This window comes from Octopus bimaculoides, chromosome 12, assembly GCF_046866305.1.
Source record: "Octopus bimaculoides isolate indiv1 chromosome 12, ASM4686630v1, whole genome shotgun sequence".
NCBI lineage: Eukaryota > Metazoa > Mollusca > Cephalopoda > Octopoda > Octopodidae > Octopus > Octopus bimaculoides.
This window is the reverse complement of record NC_142939.1, coordinates 67,531,603-67,552,865: the sequence shown is the minus strand read 5'-3', so window position 1 is coordinate 67,552,865 and position 21,263 is coordinate 67,531,603. Positions and strand designations below refer to the sequence as shown.

Here is a 21,263-nt window from a genome sequence, read left to right as displayed (position 1 = left end):
ATCCTTCAACATTTATAAAGTAACTATTAATTACAAACTGGGAACAATTCAAAAGATTATATCTGACTCACTACAAATATTCTTGTTACTGAGAACACAATGTTTAAATCAATAGAAAATACCAGAAAACTGCACAAAAGGTCTGCCACTAGAAATACAGTTGTATCTCTCTAACAAAGACAATCCTCAACAGCTGATTTTAGCAGCTAATTAGCACTAATTAAGTACCATCGTTTAACTACAATAACAACAATAGTAACACTGAAGCTTGTTGACTTGCAGGAGACGGTTTCTGCAAAGAAAGCTACCTGCAATAGATTAGTGTCTGCTACAAGGAAATTATTAATTTCTCCTTCATTTAACACCATACAACTACCCTAACAATATTTTGGAGTATCAAAGAATTAACTTGGCTACCTCAATATTTACAGCTCAAATCCACCTGTGTACAACTTTACCTTTAAATGTTCCAGGGCAGATAGAAATACCTGTACAATAATGAAGTCATTCAATTAGATCCCGCTCATTTTAAGAAATAACTACATTAGCCTTTTTTTAATGTTGCAACACAAATTTTACTGTTTTACAAAACAGCTGGCGTCTCTGAGCAATCCCTCAATAATCCTATATTCCTACAACACAACACAACACATACAAACTTATTCATTTACTTAGTAATTCTATCACTACAACAAGTTATGGTTCACTTATGAGCTCAGAATAAGACCAAAACCCTTACAGTTGCCAGAAAAATGTTTAAATTAATCACTGACTAAAATTACTCCTCACTCTGCAATTATTTCCAGTTAGTTGCTTACCCTCCCTGCATAGAATATGTTCATTCACACTAATTTAACTTTATTTACATTACAGATTAACATCTAAGAATTTAACACATGTGTGAGAGAGAGAGAGAGAGAGAGAGACAGAGAGAGAAAGAAAGAGAGAGAGTGTATGTGTGTACAGCCCTTTCCTATATAAAAAAAGATTCAGTACGAGACAAGCTTTTACCATAATTATGAAATTGGGTTAGTTTGCCATTATTTTGCAGCTATCCTAAACCTTTAAAAAGCATCATGTTAATTCTTGAAGATATAAGAGAGAGAACAGAAACTAATTTCTGAAATGGAGTTCCTTAGAAGAAAGTTGACTTACAGGAACATGAGGAGGAATAAGAGGACTTGTATCTTTGGGCGAGAGTGTTGTGCTTTCTTCCTCTTCATCAGCCGTAGTTTCAACAGGTGCTACCTTTGTCTCTTCAACGACAGGGGAAGTGTCTTTTGAAGTTGACAAGCTACGTGTAATATCTTCATCCTTTTTATCTTCAAGAGCCTTCATAACTTCATCCATAAGAGAAGGACCAAAATCAAGTGAAGTCTAAAACATACAAAAATAAATGAATAAAAACATGCATTTTATGCAGTTTATGTATGTATATATATATATATATATATATATATATATATACATATATAAATTTAATGTTGACCAATTTGTTTCTATATCAAACAAAACAGTTTTCAATTAGATAATTATTTGCATAATAATAAGAGGAATAATGGGGTTTTTTTACTTGTTTTTCTTTTATTTCTTATATAATAATTATAATAGGAGAGTGAGCAAGCTTTAGTATAGACTCCCACTGACTGCTCAATGAAGAAGTGTTGGGTCTGTAAAATACAAACCATAGGTACAAATTCCCAATCTTATGATGATATCTTCACAATAACTATCACAGATAAAACATTGAATGAATGATTCTTTGATTGTCTTTAAACCATGACCACACCAACAGAACTGAGCAGAACGGCTCATTGATAATTTAGTTACACATCTCCATTAAAGTAAGAAATAAATAGCTGAGTGGTTAAGGTAAAGTAAGAGCAGTAGCAGCAGCAGAGCTTGTGTTTGATGGAAGTTATTTCATTGTTTCACATCAATATCCTGAAGTCTTACATTTGCTATACCCCCTCCCCACTCCCAGCCGACAGATTATTTATTTCACAGATACTTTCTAGTTTTTGCAAGGAAATGGTCCAGTTATATTTGTAGTAGTAGTTCAGGGTTAATAAATAATGACAAGAGAGATTTACTACTCTACACACTACTAGCATTAAAGCCACCCACTTCATCTTTTCTGATCAGAATCTATCAATGAAAATGAACCCAATTAACTCCATTAGCAAAATAATTGAGGTCACCACAATCAGTTATGATTAATGAGTGACAAAGTTGGTTTGCCAAAAACTTACTACCTAGGGTTACAATGAACACTATAAATGTTTCAAATATAAAAATTAGAAGAAAAACAAGTTTGTTGGTAAATTTTCAAAACTTACAGTTAGATCAGGAACTTTAAAATCACCAAAATCAAAATCCATTTCTTCATCAATATCCTGATAACCTCCACCAGAACCTTCAGTTCGAATGGTGGAACTACTCTCAAGAGAATCCCGACTAGACCTGAAACAAAAAAAATAAATAATTTATCATCAAGTTCACAGTGTTGGTGGGAAATAGTCCATTTTTTAAGTCTGGTGAACACAGGCACAATTTCTGCTAGATCAGATTGGGGCCTGGTGCAGCCTCCTGGCTTCCCAAACCCCAGTCAAACCGTCAAACCTATGCCAGCATGGAAAATTGATGTTAAACGATGATGATGAAAACAGTCAACACTGAGGGAAACTCCAAACTATCTGGTATCACAACTTGCACCACAAATCCTTCCTCTATAAATTGACAATATTTGATATTTCTTCATGCAAGAATAGCTAATACTTAGACAATCTAGTTTGAAAAGATCACTTCCAGCTATAAATAATTTATATACAAAATATTATTAAATCGATTTAAACAATCAGTACTGATTTCAAAACCAATAATGTAAATTCTATATGGATGCGGCAACCCAGTGTGACACTCTGCTACATTAATTAGCAATCTGTTCTGATCTTGTAATCTAAAGGCTAACTCAGTGAGTAAATTAAGAACATTCCAAGCTGAATCCAGACCTGCAATCCTAAAATTTTGGATTCCTATGTTTTCATTACTGCAATTGTTTTCAGCGATTTTTTTTACACGATTTTTTGCAACGATCATCATTGGGAAGCAATTACAACAAAATCTGTTTGCAGATCTTGGTCGGTTGCTTAAAAGCTAACTACTAGCTTAAGCTAGTAGTTATATAATTGTCAAAAAATAAATTCTTAAATGCTCCTTGTAAGAAGCATTAAGTACGTTTTCTTCTTAACGGCCTAGTTTAGGAAGGGAGATAAATGAGAACTCTCCATACAGTAAGGCATTAAATAAGACCAAGTGAAATATAGAACTGGACAAAACCAGTTCAGAGCATTCACAACTAAATAAATAATACTGAAACACCAGACCTCTTCTTTTCTTCACAATAAACTCCAAACCCATGCTAGCATGGAAAGCGGACGTTAAACGATGATGATGATGCTTATCAGACAAGGTGATAGTTGAGTGCTGGACTGCATTATGTCCCTTTATGTATGCAGTCTAAATCTGAATGGGTGAGAGAGCAAGATTGTCACCTTACTGGCAGCACCTCTGTGCATAGCGTCCCCAACTCTTGGAAGCCCTTCATATCTTCCTAGTTTTCTTAGCAATCATCAGAATGTGGAACCCTGACTGATGCCTTCTTCAGATCAACAAAAGATTGGTCAAGTGCTTTATCCCTAGCTAAGTACTTTCCCTATAGTTGTCTCATTAGCACGAGAGCACCAGAGGTACTCCGTCCTTGTACAAAGCCAAACTGCCTTCCATCTCAGTTGAATATCTTCCTCATTAATGACGTTGGTAACAAAGTTGGTTGCACCCAAAACAAAGACAAAGACTGGATTACTAACCATGTGTTGCCATAGCCATTAGTTCCTGGTCGAGATCCATCTTGATTCAGGGATATATCAGACTGACTATTCCTAATGATGCGATCATGAGCCGGACTTTCTCTTGCAAATCTCGGTAATGATATCGATGCACCACGACTTTCTTCAGTTAATTTACCTGCCAATATCAAACAACACATCAATAATAACTGATAAACACGATATAGACAACATAAATAGTAAATAAATAATAGTCTAAATATATTTAACATGTTAAACAATGACACCACTTCAAAATGTTCATTAGTAATTAAGTAATCTTTGTTTTTTTTAAGCAATTCTGAATATTCAGACAACAGCTTGACTTTAGAGTTAGAAATATGTTAGGTTGTTAGTTGTCAACTGCAAAGAGTAAGAAGTTGATATGCAGATTCCCAGGTGAAACAATTTCAATTCATCAAGCTAAAAATATATTATTACACAATAATATGTGACCTTTTGGTGAAGAAAGAAATCAATATTAGAAGTCTTGTAGAGTCAATTATTATTCAACTCCATTAAACAGATCAGTTCTAGCTCTGCTATGTGGCCATCCAACTAGCTCATAAAATAGCAGCTAAGTCACCATTAAATTGCAATCTATCATCTATATATACAAAAAAAAAAAAAAAAGATGCATTAGATAACCTAGTCCTAGATATATTTAAATAAAAGACTGAGTATTCTTGGCAGGAAGGCTTTTCATTATAGGTCAGCTTGATCAGAGCTGACCTGAGGTTAAACAATGATATAGTGCTACATAGAGACTGTAGCCAAAATACTGTCTGTAGTGCTTAAACTTCAGTGTTTAAGCACAGAAGCCAGACATCAAAGTTACTAAACAACAGCAGCTGATTTTATAGAACCAAGTACTAACCTGGGCTTGCTACTTTTACTGGAAGTTTACCATCCCCAATGAAAGGTATGTCACCAAAAACTGCTCCATCATAACCAATATGACCTGTGTGTCGAAGATCGTCCTTTGGTCCACTGATCATGTCAGCACGAAGTTTCCTGCCTGATCTCCGACTGGATTCTATAAAAAGAATTTGAAATTAGCAAAAATAAAAATATTTCCTTTATACTATTTTTAATTTCATTCGTTTGATTTTTTAATTAGAAAAGTTGCAGTATTTTAGTATAAAAATAAAAAGAAATAGCAGGATGATATAAAGTTAAAGCTATTTTCACATTTCAATACTCCAAATTCTTTGTATTCCTAGCACAATCAACAATGCTAATTGCATTTAATTTTGTACATTTCTATGTTAGAAAATTTTAAAACTAATATATAGCGTAAACAACGGATAAACCTAATCTTTTTCATGTTCAGTATTTATATTTCCATCACGAAAAGCAGAAACTAACCAATTTCACTGTTGCAATTCTCAAGTCATCACACTTTCAAGCAGCTCTTCTTGTCTGACCACATTAGCAAGACGACAAGTCGGCACTATAAAGGACTTGTCTACATTGTCATTTAGTTCTGTTTAATTTCGTATGAGACCAATGAGAGAGCAGCCATTAAGCAGTCTCTCAACGTGCAAGAAAATGCAGTTTTACCTCCTTTACATCAAAATACCCGTCTGGATCTATGGATGGTGAGGAACAGATTTATGTCTTTCATCCTCAGTCAGTTAATGTAAGGCTAAACAGAAGCAACAGCTTTATACAACACTGGGTCTGATTTAATGACCTCTTCACAATTACATTCATCCTAACTGTTATTAACCGATATCAACTGATTCTAATGGCTACAGAACATTTTTTTTGTTGTACTCGTTACATTAATGGTGAATGAGTTAAAACACAGAATCTATGTATTATCATACGATTATTGAGTGAGAGAGTAGCACATGCCATCAAAGTGACACTGGGACACAAATATATGAAACCCAATATACCCCCATCATGACTACCTGTCTGATAAGAGTACATCAGACACATGCCTCACAACCATATGTGATATGGTGACCTCACATCAAGATAAACAACACATGGTCTTGCAGGTGGAGCTCAGAATTTTCTTCAAGTGGAGTTGCCCATCCCACTAAAAAGGTCTCTGATAATAACAGTTGCAGTTATTATTATTCTCATTATTATTATTATTAACAATATTATAATTCAATAATTATCAATGTCTTTCTATATGAAAATACTTTCAAGTTCTCCCTTTCTCCTGTCTCCCCTCATCCCTTTTATAAAACATTTCCTCTCCTTCTTACACATTCACACTGTCTGCCTTTCTCAAACCTAGTCAACCTTTTTCCTTCTAGAATGAAATCATCTTTTTCTACAGGTCGCCCCCCACACACACATACATACATCTTACTCTTCTGTTGGAAAAGGAGTGGTTCCTCCATGCTCACTCTTCCTTCTTTATATATTCAATAGTTTTTTTTTTGGTTTTTTTTTTTTTGCTCATTTTTGTGGCTAACCACCAGAACTTCTGCTGTGAAAAAGACTCCCATGAGTACGACGAGTAAGGGGGTGGACTAAACATCCCAGAAGACTCCTCAGAGATAACATCTGAACCATGATGATTGATCTAGCTCGGTTTTTATGACCTCACTATTTAAGATAGGCTTCAACAATTAGGATAATCTTGAATCTATAAAGGTGTCACATCTAAACACATTACGTTATCTAATTTTGGTGACTTCAAAGTCTTTTGATTCACTTCTACACTTTTTCTATGGAGCTGGGTGGTTGTTGCTTGTTGTGAAAGACTGAACAGAAACTAAAAGCAACAAAACACTGCCATAAGCTCTGGCTAACAACTAACTTCTTCTAACAGACAGGGAAATTAAGTATCAACGGTCATGTTTTATACACACACACACACACAGAGGTTAAGTGGATGAAAGTTAGTTAGCCTAAGTGGGATTCGAACTCAGCAGAGAACTGCAATAAATGTCACAAAGCATCTTATTTAATACTTTAAGGATTCAATCTGTTTGCTGTCTCACTAAGACAGACACACACACACATACACATATATATATCTATATATATAATACACACGTGTATATATGGAAGGTGGACGTCAAACAATGAGGATACACATACTTGTATATATACACACACACACACACACACACACACACACACACACACACACGTGCACATGTGTGTGTGTATAGTGAGACAACAAACAGATTGAATCTTTAAAGTATCAACTAAGATGCTTCGTGACATTTATTGCAGTTCTCTGCTGAGTTCAAACCCCACCTAGGTTAACTAACTTTGTCCACTTAACCTCAATAAATTAAATAGCAGCTCTTTTCTGCTGGAATGCTCTCTTTCCTCTTCTACGTGTTACATCCGGGATGTTACACTCAGTCAAAGTATTGTTTGGCCAAGAGATTGTCTATGTGAGCTTGTGACTACATGGACACCTAAAACCATTGCACATGCTACCAAGTCATGCTAACAAAAAAAAAAAAAAAACAAGTAACAGCACTGTGTGGGTGTGGATGCTTTTTTAAATGTGCAATGAATTATAACATGGTTTTTAATTCATCCTCATCGTTTAACGTCCGTTTTCCATGCTGGCATGGGCTGGATGGTTTGACTGAGGTCTGGAGAGCCAGTAGGCTGCACCAGGCTCCAATCTGATCTGGATGCCCTTCCTAACACCAACCACTCCGAGAGTGTAGTGGGTGCTTTTTACGTACCACCAGCACAGGAGCCAGTCAGGTGGGCCTGGCATCAATGATGTTCGGATGGTGCTTTCTATGTGCCACTGGCACAAGAGCCAGTCAGGGGCTACTGGCATCAGCCACAATCGGTTGGTGCTTTTTACGTGCCATCGGCATGGGGAGCCAGTCAGGCAGACCTGGCATCAACCACATTCAGATGGTGCTTTTTACGTGCCACCAGGTTTCTATTTTAAATAATGAATTATAATAATGGTTTCGAATTTTGGCACAAGGCCAGCAATTTTGGATTAGATCAACCCCAGTGCTCAACTGATACTTATTTCATCAACCGTGAAAGGATAAAAGGCAAAGTCAACCCTGGTGGCATTTGAAATCAGAATGTAAAGATGGGTAAAATGCTGCAAGATTAGTTTCTACTCCTCATCAAAGCAGCAGCAGGTTAACATCTATTTAAGCAAGATGTTTTAGTTTGTATGATCCTACAACACATTACTTTCTCCGACATCTAGACTCCAATGCAATTTCATTAAATAACCCTTCAACAGATGAAAATTTAAAGTTTTGCTTAAGTAATAGTTTTAATTAAACAACCAACCATCTCTTTTCAAGTTCAATTCATCATCAGGCCAGGCTAATTAATTTTATCTAAGCCACTTATTCATAACTGAATACTGTATATTTAAGGCCATTAGTCACACACTTTCCAGGTCAGTAATATTAAATGTACTACAGCTTATAAACAGGATTAATATCCATCATTCATTTGATATCTAATTACATTATCTTTGATGCCATACCATAAAGGATCTTTTCCTTAGATCAATTTTCTATTTTTCAATATCATACTAATTTATTATTGCTAAACACCAACATTCCTCACCGTTGTGTGATTGGTAGATATCCTCCTAGAAAAGTGAGATTATTTATTTTCAATGATTATGTTTGAAACAACATCTGGCCATACTGTTGTAATATATAGTTTAATCTATTTTACAGCTGTAATACACCATCAATGCAGTTTCAACCAATCTTACGATTACAATATGCAAGTGCTAAGTTTAAGAAAAACAGGAAGGGCAGAAGGTAGAAATTGAGAGTAAAGTTTTGAACTGAAGTTGGTTACCCTTTCTCGATAGAGAAGTTCTTGGTAACTCAATGGGGCTGGTCTTGGGTTCAATGAACGCAACTGTCTTTGTAGCATCAAAGAGCCCACATTTGCCTGTATCCAATGCACCTTTCCAGAACTTTGAAGGGGCATTTTCTGGACTGCAAAGAGACGAAGAAAACAAATTTAGTTAAACATAAATGAATTATCAACAGTTTACATGAAATTTATAAAAATATGAAAACTTGATAATGAGCTAATCAAGGAAGATGTTCACCAGGTCTATACAAATATCTAACACAGTTGCAGAGACTGCCCAGTTAATTTCTTAAATTTAAAAGAAGTGTGCGTGTGTGTGTGTTTTTAATTTATACAAGCTATGGAATATTTTGTAATTTTCCCAGTGTGATGACAATCTACACCAACAGATGATATTTCCATGATATTGAATGATATCTAAACACTCAGAGAGCATGTGTGGTCTTGCTGGATAAAAAAAATTGAATCTAGGTCAAAATTGCAATCGTTTAGTTGCTAGTTACACATGTTCTCTAGGGTTCAACACCAACAAAATTGTTTTAAAAGCTTTATGATATATATATATATATATATATATATATATATAAGAGAGAGAAATGAAAACCATTCTATCATTGGGGCACCACTGAAGGTTGTTTCCTTATTTATCTAGAGCAGAAATCCCTAAAATGTGTCTCAGGATAATTCAGAAACGGTCACCAACACAGAATTGTTTACTTTTGAAATATGATAATGAAATTAATCCAGAAAGATGTTCAACAGATTAACGCAAATATGTAATACAGCTGGAAAGATTACCTAGTTAATTTTTTTGACAAATTTTAAACAAATATACTATATGTGTGTCTGTAATATATATGCTCTATGGAGTAGTCTGTATGCATGTATGTATTTCTCTCCCTCTTCACACACACACACACAGCTGCTCTACTAAGCACGTCACTCCAAGCAGTAAGCCACAGTCACATGCAAGCAATTTTGTTCAACTCAATCTCTTTGAACAAGTCAGGTGGGACAGTGCTGAAGTAAGACCCGCAGAAAGCCAATTCTGCCAGCGATGATGACATTCATCATGCAAACGTGATGGGCTGGCATGCACCTTGAGGTTGAAATGCTTTTGGAAAACAAGTTGGGTCCGACTGTGATTCCAGCTTAGAGGCATTCAGCCATCATCGTTGAGAGGCAACATGATACCACCATTCCATCGAGCAAGCACAGAAACTATTGCTCTGACCCCGTGGTTCCTTTCACACTGGATGGGATAGCTGTAGCTGAGTTGGCAAAAGCATCGGTGGCAAGGGACAATGTATGAGCATATTGCCACTGTGCCCTGAAACCCCAACAACTCGGGGCATGGCACACACACAATGCATTGGTAGAATAAAACTAACCTTTCTCACAAACCATGTGGTTAGGAAACAAACTTCTCATTACACATTGTAAACTTATACTGCAGTATACTATTCTTTATTTTAAATTTTAAATTACTTTAGTACTAAATTTTTTCAGAAATTACATTGTAAGAATTTTGAAAATTTAGGAATTAAAAGCTGAAAAACTATAAAACAGTTGTAAGAAGACTGAACAGAAAACAGCAAAAAAATTTGGAGAAAATATGGTCAGAAACTAACAGAGCAAAGGAATTAGAAATTGGAGGCACTTACTTCTTATCTAAAATAACAATGGTGTCGTAAGCCTTAAAAACTAAATATTCATCACCAGCAGAGGTTTCTGGAGAATCAGCAACTGCTTTTGCCAGAGATGGGCGCATCTACAAAAAACACAAGAACATTATCATGAAGAATAGCTCACTAAGAAAGAGTGGATCAATTATATGGGAGAAAACTTTTAAGAATAAAGGTCAAATCATTTTGAAAATTCTTGGAAAGGTAAATAAACTTACCTTTGGCTGTTTCAAAAATATTTCACTGAATGTAGGCCTATCCTTTGGGTCATCTTCCCAACACGATTTCATTAGGTCAAAGTACTCTCTGGGGCAAAGATCAGGTCGATCTAAGCGCTGACAATTTGGCTGATCAACAGCTTCAAGGATCTTTAGTAGAAGAACAAAAAAAACAATCTAATTTATTCCAAAATTCCTTGAAAATGTTCCTAACATTATCCTGCAGTTTATGTTTCTGCTAATTTTCCATCATCTTACCCAGACAAACTATGCTCTAAGCTAACGTAAAACTTATCTTCGATCAACAACCTCAGGGACTGGCCAGTCTAAACATACAACAGGTAGAATATTTTGGCCAGATATCATCACATCATTTAACATCCGTTGGATGGTTTGACCAGGGCTGGTAAGCTGAAAGGCTGCACCAGACTCCAGTCTGATTTGACATGGTTTTCTACAGCTGGAAGCCCTTTCTAATACTAACCACTCCGAGAGTGTGATGAGTACTATTATATGCCACCAGCTTGGGTGCCATTTGCATGACACCGGTATCTGCCATGGTCTTCTTCTCAAGTACGACATAATGCCAAAGGTGTTGGTCATTGCTTCTGTTTTAAATGCTAAAAGGTTAAAATTCTATAAAAATAAACGTCAAATGACAGGCTGAGAAATTAACCTAGTCATCTCATATGGTTTAACATTTTATCCCAATTTCCTCTTTAAAAAAAATTCTTGTTTCTTAGAGGACTTTCATATTGTTTATTTCCATTCCTGTCTTAAACATGGCTGGTTATTATGGAAATCTTAACTAAATTAATAGCTCTCCATACACTGAAGAATGTAAATGATAACGTTTGAGCAATTCTAGTAACTGATGGGTTATAATTAACACATGCCAACACAGATTTCATGATTTTCTCATTAATTGTAAAGTTGTTTATTGTACACTCTATCATGTGACCCCCGCCATTGTTAGGTGACAAAGATGACCATTTCATTTCAATTGTATCAAATAGACTATATGACAGAGAGCATATAAACTCTTTAAATACATCAAAAAGATACAATATTTCAATAAAAAAAAAATCTCTCTAAAGATAATTAGATTTTCTTTCAAGAAATCAAAAAAAAAAAAAAACTTCAAATTCTGTGGCAACCAACCTGTTGTCCAGTCATTCCAGCCCAAGGCTGGAATCCATATGTAAACATTTCCCAAAGAGTAACTCCATATGACCAAACATCACTCGCAGATGTAAACTTCAAATAATTGATACACTCCGGAGCACACCTGTAATTAGAGTGATGAACACAAATTATAGGCTTTAGAGAAGAATGTTGTAAAGGAAGTCTGCAATTTCAGTCATTCTTTCCAATAACTCTTGTCACTTGCAAAACACAAAATGTTCTTCTCAAGCATACACAGCTACACAAACTTAAGATAATACAAGTATGTAAAAACACATTGAAAGGAAGTATACTAATACAAACAGGACTGTGTGTGTGTGTGTGCATGCGTATATATGATTGTGAGAGTGTGTGTGTGTGTGTGTGTGCACGCACATTAATCAACACTTAATTGACAAAGAGAAACATCTTTAATGAGGCAGAGAGTTAAGTCTCTTAGCTCTTAAGTCCAGGGATGATTTACAGACAAACCACTGCAACCCATAGACCAAGTCTGTGTGGGGAGAGGGAAGGTTCCAGCGAATCAGTAAGTGACAAGGAGGTGGAATGATAAAGTAAGACAGGCCTGGAAAAAATGGAAAGAGGAATGGTGCCAGGTAGAATATTGGGTAACTAAAAGACTAGCGAGACACTTAACTAGCAAGGATTGAAGGAGAAAGAGGTTCATGAAGAGCAGATCAGAGAATGTGTTTCAGATGATGAAATTGTGTTGTTGAGAATGGGGATGTCTTTGGAATGCTAAGTGGTGTGTAATTCCCATCACAGATGTCAGGAGGAAATGCCACAAGAAGAGGTTAATAAATGATGAGAATGCATGAAGGAAAGAGGGGAGGAGGAGGAGGGGGGGACAACAGCAAGTGGATCCAACTGAAGGATCAGCAGCTGTTGACAGTTGAAAGAATCATTAATGTAGAATGACAGAGAAAGCAGCTGGAGCAAGAGGAGGGAGCAGGTGATAATATCTGAACAAGTGTTTCAGTATCATTGTCAGGACACAGGAGATATTTTAGAAAGAAATAACTACAGATGGACATGTTCAGGAACAATTCAGTTCAAGCATGGCTGTACCCACAATGCTGATTGGCAAGTTCCCACAGCAGAATCAGAGGCAAAGTTCCAAAGATGCATGGGAGTCTAGAATCACAAGATCTGAAAGTAAATCTGGCAAAAACATGATACAGCAGAAAGAATACTGAATTGTATGGCTGTCTTGGAAGAGTCCATGTTCAATTTGTAGAATAGGTGGTTGTAGAAATTGTTAAGTTCATATCCAATATAAATCAGGAGTCCACAAGAGATTTAGTGAGATCATTCTCTTATTGACAAAAAAGGAAGGAAGATACATCATCATAATCATCATCATGTAATGTCTGTTGTCCATGCTGGTATGGGTCAGAAATTGGCATGAAAAACAGACAGGGAATGAATACTTTCAAATGTCTGGATGGCTCTCTAGAAGTAGTCAGAAGACCTCTTACAAGTTGTCAACAGGAAGTGTTACTTAGGAGGGCCAAATGAGCAGCAGAAGTTAGGGTTCTGAAAACACAGTAACCAGATAAAAACTGGGAAGGAAAATCTTCAAGGAAGTATTACATCTGATGACAATAAAGGTTTCTCAGAAGACAGAGATCGTGTGACCCCATGTCCAAGCATGGAGAAAATGTTTTAAAAAATCATGTGATGAATGGTCATGAAAAATATATTGTTCTCAAAACAATTTTTTTTTTCAATAAAAGAAAAATTCATTCGATTAAATTAAGTGATTCTCAACACATATACAACTTTCTTTTCCTATATGCCAGTCATTTCTCAACACAACATGTACCAATCAACCAATGGTACTACACATTTTAATCTGCAATAATTAGCCAAATGACTCCCTCAAAAGAAATGTTATATGATCCCTCAAAGCAGACAAATATTATAGACCTTAAGTATATATAATCTATCATTTAGTTTCATTCCATAAATTTTGTTTTCATACCCTCTTGACTTTTATAACAATTCCTCAACAATTAAAATTTCATACTGGATATTGTCACTATACTTTTCCTTCAGTTAATATAATAATTGCACATTTAACTGGACAAGCCTACCTCTGACATGACAAAAAAAAAAGAAATGGACATTAAATGACTTTTAGAGGGCTGTCAACAGCTTACTAATAATAGTGTCAAAAAAACAAAAAGTAGTATTTGTTTAAAAATATTTTGACAACTGTGTCTCTTACACAAGACCTATCATTGCCTGGTGTCCTTGTGAAAGCTTTCTCTCAGAAAGTAATTTCTGTTGATAATTTAACCCTTTAGCATTCAGATTATTCTATTGAATATAATGCTTATTTGCATTATTTAAAATTAATAATGCATTATCTCATAGCCTTGTGACTCCAATGATGAGATTATTTGTGTGTGTGTGTGTGTGTGTGTGTGTGTGTGTGTGTGTGTGTGTGTGTGTGTGTGTGTGTGTGTGTGTGTGTGTGTGTGTGTGTGTGTGTGTGTGTGTGTGTGTGTACATGCTTTTCATTTGTGTAATAGTTGTAAAATGTGGGCACATGGACAGGCACTAAGAGGAAACACTGACGACAATCAGGGATTACTATTAAAGTCTTAAGAAATATTTGAAAAGCCTGTCCATAGTAAAGACTCTGTGTTATACTTTATCACACTGAAATGGAGCACACTGCAACCACCAACATAGAACTATCAAAAATAAACTTAAACCTGATACTGAAGCAAGTTCTTTATAATTACAATTTAATGCTAAAGCAATAATTCTCTGGCAAAGATACAGCATTTCTGAGTCTGAACGATAAGCCTAAATCTATTTCAAATCAAAACATATAAAAAAACATCATCAAAGGACTGACTCACCAAGCAATTGGAAGTTTTAGATTGATGGTAAAATTACTCTGGTAATAGTCTTTGCCTACTCCAAGGGCTCGAGACAATCCAAAGTCACTGATCTTTACCTGTAGAGGAAATAAAACAACACAAACTGAGATCGTGAAGAAAATTTGAGAGTTAGGCAGAATTATTGTAACATTCCCAATGCAAGATATATATATAATTGAGGATATAATCATTAAAATGATTATATCAGTGACTAGTGTATAAAAAAACAATCATATTGGTAAAATTAATTTTTAAGTATATAATTATAATTATGATTAAAGACGCTGAAATGCCAGCATCTATACACTAGAAGTAGATGTCAAATATAGGAGCTGGCATTCTAGCGCCCTTAATTATAATTATATTTTTATAATATATATACTTAAAAATTTATATATATATATATATATATATATATATATATAACTTCTAAAGGTTAATGGGTGAAGGGACTAAAGATATTATTGCTATACTAATAAATGATAGGAAAATAGGATATTCTTTGATTGGAAATATATGTGAGAAAAGCTTACCTTGTTCTTGCTAAACACCAAAATGTTGCGCGCTGCTAGATCTCTGTGAATGAGACGTTTGCTTTCTAAATATGCCATTCCATCACAGATTTGCTGGGAAAAGTCACAAAGTCGCAAAACAGGAAAATCCAAACGTAGAGAAGGTTCTTTGAGACACTCGAGTAATGAACGCATTGGTGCTAATTCTGTTACCTAGATTAGACAGATAAAAATAGTTAAAAATTTGGAAGCATGGCACATGGAGAAAACTAATCAGAAAATCAAAAATATCAATCCTATCCATGGGGGCCAACCCATGGATGGATGGAAGAGAGAAAGAAAAAAAAGAAAGGAAGGAGGAAAGAAAAAGGGAAAAAAACGAGAGAGAGAGAGAGAGAAAGAAAGGAAAGAAGAAATAAAAGAAAGAAAGAAAGAAAATTTCAAGTTGTTTCTATGGGATTTACATAAACCCAGCTGGGTTAAGTTTTGTATTTAAAGGAGAAAATCATGATATATTTCTGGAGAAAGAGAGCAGACATAAAGAAAAAAGTACAAGCACAATTTTTTTTCTGTTTGCTTTGTTTTATTGCTTTTAATTTATCTAACTGGAGCAGAAGAGTGGATTGAAAGAAAACATTAATGCAATTGAATTATTCAGTAAACATGTATATAGGATGGCTGTGTAGGAAAAGGATTCTAATTCATTTCAAATACAGGTTAACACTGTACAGATATATATATATATATATATATATATATATATATATATAGCAGCAGTTGGGGCAGGCTGAAAGATTACTTTATCAACTTGGAGCTCAACACATTTTCACCCAACATCATCTTTACTGTAAAAGTGTAAAATATATTGAATCAACTGTTGACTACAAGTCCTCAGCCATTTAAACATTGCTCTCTTGTTTCTTGTACTGAACCTATTTATATCTAACTTTGAAAATACTTCTTCAGTTCTACATGAAAGCAAAAATTCTCTTCACAACTGCTTAGAAAGAGAGATAGAAACAGCCATATGAATTCTAATAGATTGGGTTATATTTCATTAATTAGATATAAATTTTACCGTGTTTTAACTTAGAGCATTAAAAAAAATCTCAAGTACAGAATGTAACATGTAAAAACAAAAATATAAATTTTGTAAAATAAAAAAAAACACTTTATAATCTCAGTTGAGTTTCAGTTATTCTTTGGTTATGATGATGGTGATATCATTGGTTGTTACACTCTTTAAGTGTGAAGAGGAGGAGGAGGAAAATAGTTTACTCAATAGATAGTTGTTACTAACTAAGCCCAGAGAGTAGTATCAGTATATAATAGTATAATCCAGTTAGTTTTATAAAAGAGAGTGCAGACATTCAGTTCGGTGAGAATTACAGAAGAAAGAGATTCATCGGAAAAACGTAGATTCTTTAAGCCTTTAGCAGATCACTCTGTTGAATGTGACATTGTAAGGTAGGTGTGAGAGGCTGGATCCAGTTAGTGTATGTTTCAGCCCTGAGGCTGTGGCCATGCTGGGGCACTGCCAGCATGAACATAAAACAGGTAAAATATCTTGACCAGATATGGCTGGTTTAAATGTAAAGAGTATTTTTCAAATGTCAAATTGGCTGAAATAATTGGATGTTATCGGACCATGACTTGTTACACACCACTAAGATCATTAACAGCTTCAGATAATGATACAGATTAGATATGACACTGCTCATGTCCAAACCAGTGAAAAAAAAATTCTTTCAATATCAACTAATTTTAACTAAACATGTAAAAGAAAAAAATTAAAACATTAAAAAAAGGGAGGGAAAGAAGAAGAAAAAACCTGCTGCACATTAGCTGCAGGTAACATGAACAGGGTTAATAATGTAAGGCAGACAAATCGACTTGATGCCTGAATCCTATATAGCTTTCCCTGTTGCTCCATTATAAGCAAAGAAAATATATTTTAGATCACATTGCTGCTGTAATAAAACAACCCATTACAAACAACTTCCCCCTAACAAACCCCCCTTAGGTAGCTGTCATCCTTAAAAGGGAAATGAAAATGTGTGTTGCTTCTGTGTAATTCCATGGAGACAAATGAAAACAGAAAATAAAACATCTCATTTTCTTTCTTTCTTTCTCTCTCTCTCTCTCTCTCTCTCAGACAAAATAATCTACCATTAAAAAGTTCATAAGTTGCTAATTAAACATAAGAATCAAGTCATGAGAAAGTCAAGAGACAGTAAACAGACAGGTCACGGAAAAGAAACCAAAGGTACAAACAAATTTAATTCAAAAATGGGGGAAGGGACAGCGCTCACCTAACAAGCTATATTTCACATATCAATGCCCCCCCACTTCACCACAAGACTCTTATACCAGAAATGTACAATAGATTACTAAGAAAACAACTCTGGCTCGAATATACATAGAATTAGCACATAGACATGGCCAATGAGAAGAAGTGTAGAATTTCTCCACAAACTGCACTGTTCTCAAAGAAAACAATTTCAATGTGGAATGTAACAAACACTGAAGAAGGCAATAATTCTCACCACAATTAGACCAATTAGACCAATTAGACCAGTCTTAACTGAATACTCTATAGAAGAAAGTGTTTTATTTGGGTTTTTTTCTTTTTTTTTAAAAATGACAGTAACTCAAAAAGTTTGTGTTAAAAAAACTGTTTTCCTTCAAGTTTTCACAAGACAAAATAATTAAATGAAGAACTGTATGGTAAGAACTAAGAACAAAATCAAAGACACACAAGACAAAATTAATTAACACCAACTCTAAATTATGATAATTAGTTCATGTGATTGAGTCCATTTCCCCATTCTAATGATTTATTCTACCCACCCACACACACCTACACATTTCATATCATAGTTTACACCTAAGGCTTTCAATATGTAGACCCACACAATCCAATATTACAGTTGGTGTCTGTTGTTCAATGATGAGCATTCGGTTTCTCCATCAACTAATTTCTCTTTTGAATTGACACGCCAGTAGCTGAGTATTCCACAAACACATGTACATCATTTAACATCTGCTTTTCATGCTAGCATGGGTACAAGCCTTAGAGCAGCACTAGGCTCCATTTGGCATAGCTTCAACAGCTGGGTGCCCTTCCTAATGCCAACCACTTTACAGAGTGGACTGGGAGCTTTTTACACGGCACCATCACCGGCAGGATTACTCAGTACCTTTAATACAATTCTCAAGCACCGCATAAACAATGGGGTGACAAAGATATACCCTTCACATTACAGTTAAAATGCACTCAACAAGATTCCATACAGTTTCCATCAACACCTATTTCACTCACAAAGTATGGGTCAGTCTAAGGCTATGAAAAATGACACTTGCCCAAAATATCATACAGTGGGATCAAACCTGGAACTCTGTGATTGCAAAGTAGACTTCTTAATCACTCAGCTATATCACATCACCAATCCAATGCTTTAGTAAGGTTTTAAAAGACAACCATGTAATGATCAGCACTTGAACCACAAATATAGGAGCATCCTTGCAGTTCTTGGGTTTCTAAACAAGTCAGCCATCTCAGTACTAACCAAACCTAGTTTATCTTCAATATTTCAATATAAACTAATCTTTCCACATGACATTCTAGAAAACTAGAAACTCATATGTTTAAAAAAAAAAAAACCTAAAAATTCTTAGCTTATATAACCTTTATCTTGAAGAAAGCACAATCGCAAAAAAAAAAGAAAAAGAAAACAACAAACTCATCACAGAATCTACAATTTTTGCTATTTTTCTACATTTTATCTCCTAATTATAACAAATTTTTATTTCTCTTTATCAGCAAGAGAATTTTGTAAGAGGAAATTTATTTAATTTCTTATTTATGTCACATTTTAAGAGATAACTCTTTAACAAACATATTAGATATCTCCTATATTTGTGCTCTTTCTCTCTGTCCATGCATGTGTGTGTATATATACATTCACACACACACAATTTATACCATATCAAGAAACAGTATTTTATTAGTGTTCACAAACGTGTATCATTTTGCAAGTTCTCAGAAAGAACAGTGTTGTATTTTCCAAAATGATGATGGTTATTTCAGAAAAAGGAATTACTGTAGAGAGCTCTCTGAAGAAGTAGCTAAAGGTGAGGGGAAATCCTAAATAATCAATGTTTAGTCCAAGAAATGTAATCAACACAAAGTCAGAAGTAGAAGAATCTCCACCAATCAATATAACAAAAAATAAATAAAAGACTGAGTGGAAGCAGATAAAGAAATAATTAGCTAGAGAGGAATTCTGCTTTGCATTGTATCAAATACAATTAGAGATTTCCATAGAAGAAGGAAATAAATATTGGCAAGGAGGCAGAAAGTTTTGGAGAAGATATTCAACTCCTTTCAAAATCAAAATATGAAGTGAGTTTTGAGTAAATTATTTTGCATTAGTATCTATAAGATTGAACATTTAATAATGGAAATTCTTCTAAAAGAATCAGACAGATACTCAAGACAAGTAGTACACTAAATGAACCTGAAATCCTCAATGACCTCACACACTGCAAAATCTTTAAGTCAGGAAAAGCACAGAGATGTACTCTTCAGTGTACATGCAAACTTTTCTAGAACATCTCTATACAGAATAGAGTTCAGATAGATATTTAAGAAAGAAGGTTTAAAAGGGGGATTGGGAATACTTGGACAGTATGGCTTTGGCTCTCTATCATTTCAAGTAATTTATGAACTGTTTGAGCTAGCATATGAGTGTGTGTGTGTGTGTGTGTGTGTGTGTGTGTGTGTGTGTGTGTGTGTGTGTGTGTGTGTGTGTGTGTGTGTGTGTGTGTGTGTGTGTGTGTGTGTGTATGTGTGTGTGTGTGTGTGTGTGTGTGTGTGTGTGTGTGTGTGTGTGTGTGTGTGTGTGTGTGTGTGTGTGTGTGTGTGTGTGGCTGGCTGATTGTTTATTTCAATTAGAAATGATATTACAAGGTCAACTTTACAAAAATAGACAACCTAAGACAAGAAATAAACAAAAGGGTGGAAAAAAAAATTCAGAATTTCAAAATAGATAATGAAATGTCAACTTACCAACATGAGAGAGCTTTCTTTGTCCAAGACTACTCCAAACATTCGCACAATGTTCTCATGGTCGATAGTTTGCATAATGTTAGCCTCCTTCAGAAATTCTGCCACTCCATTTTGCATACGATCCCGGCTCAAACACTTTATGGCAACTTGCACCTTCAATAATTGAAACAGATAACAGTTACTTTGATATATTTACATCTTTCATATTAAAATAAAACAATGCACACAAACTAAGACACAGAGAAATATACATACATACAAACCCAGATGCATCTCAAACTGACCAGATCCAACCGCTCACACCTACCCTACAATGTCATTCTAAAAATATGCAAACACACCGTTGAAATCTTGAAGCTACAAAATAATGCGTGGTTAATTCAAATCAATGTAAATAAATAGGCAACACATTTGACCAAGAAACGTGAATGCTAAAATATCCTATCTCTGGTGAGTTTGAATAAAAAGTAAAAAGTTTGACTGCTTTCAAAACATCAAAGCAGTAAAACAATCCCAAATACACACACATAAACCACTTTCAACCTGTTTGCAACAATCTCATCTTTGCAGCATTTCATAATTCACTGCATATTTCGTCTTAGCTTTGCTGCAGTATGAATCGGCAATGTTACAAGTCAATACTCCTATTTTGTTGCTGAACACTGCAGAGACATGTGAACAAGATATTGTAGAGCTAAGTCTTCTTTTTTTTTTTTTACAAAAATCAATCAAAATATTATAAATTCAACCTAAGAAAAATAATTGGAAGATCTCTTGAAAATCAATTTTGAAAAAGGAAGGGGCATTAAACGTGCAACCAGAAGGTTGACATAACAACTCTCACTTTCTCTTTCACGCACTCAGTCATTACACGGAAGAGGGGATTTCTTTCATACATTTCCAAGAACCAGAAGTCAAGAGTGCTAGGAGTTATAGGATGGCATTTGGATTTTGGAAGCAAGTTCTTTTTTTGGCTTTCTTTTTTTAAATAAGAATCTCCTCCTT

At 34.9% G+C, this 21,263-nt stretch overlaps 1 protein-coding gene across 12 annotated transcripts in view; it reads right to left on the bottom strand.

Moving 5' to 3' along the window:
• The window catches only part of LOC106884484 (uncharacterized), a 249,654-nt gene that overhangs the window by 28,066 nt on the left and 200,325 nt on the right, over positions 1-21,263 (bottom strand). For all 12 annotated transcript variants that reach the window (XR_016243894.1, XM_089361253.1, XM_089361260.1 and 9 more), the window contains 11 exons: positions 20,259-20,411; positions 15,209-15,400; positions 14,655-14,752; positions 11,758-11,884; positions 10,597-10,746; positions 10,358-10,464; positions 8,673-8,815; positions 4,765-4,923; positions 3,870-4,026; positions 2,340-2,463; positions 1,156-1,377 (listed from right to left, as the gene is read on the bottom strand). Coding sequence is in view for 11 of the 12 variants with exons in the window: in XM_089361253.1 (XP_089217379.1) it covers positions 1,156-1,377; positions 2,340-2,463; positions 3,870-4,026; positions 4,765-4,923; positions 8,673-8,815; positions 10,358-10,464; positions 10,597-10,746; positions 11,758-11,884; positions 14,655-14,752; positions 15,209-15,400; positions 20,259-20,411 (1,632 nt within the window). In the remaining variant the exon portion in view is untranslated. The remainder of the gene's footprint in view (positions 1-1,155; positions 1,378-2,339; positions 2,464-3,869; positions 4,027-4,764; positions 4,924-8,672; positions 8,816-10,357; positions 10,465-10,596; positions 10,747-11,757; positions 11,885-14,654; positions 14,753-15,208; positions 15,401-20,258; positions 20,412-21,263) is intronic.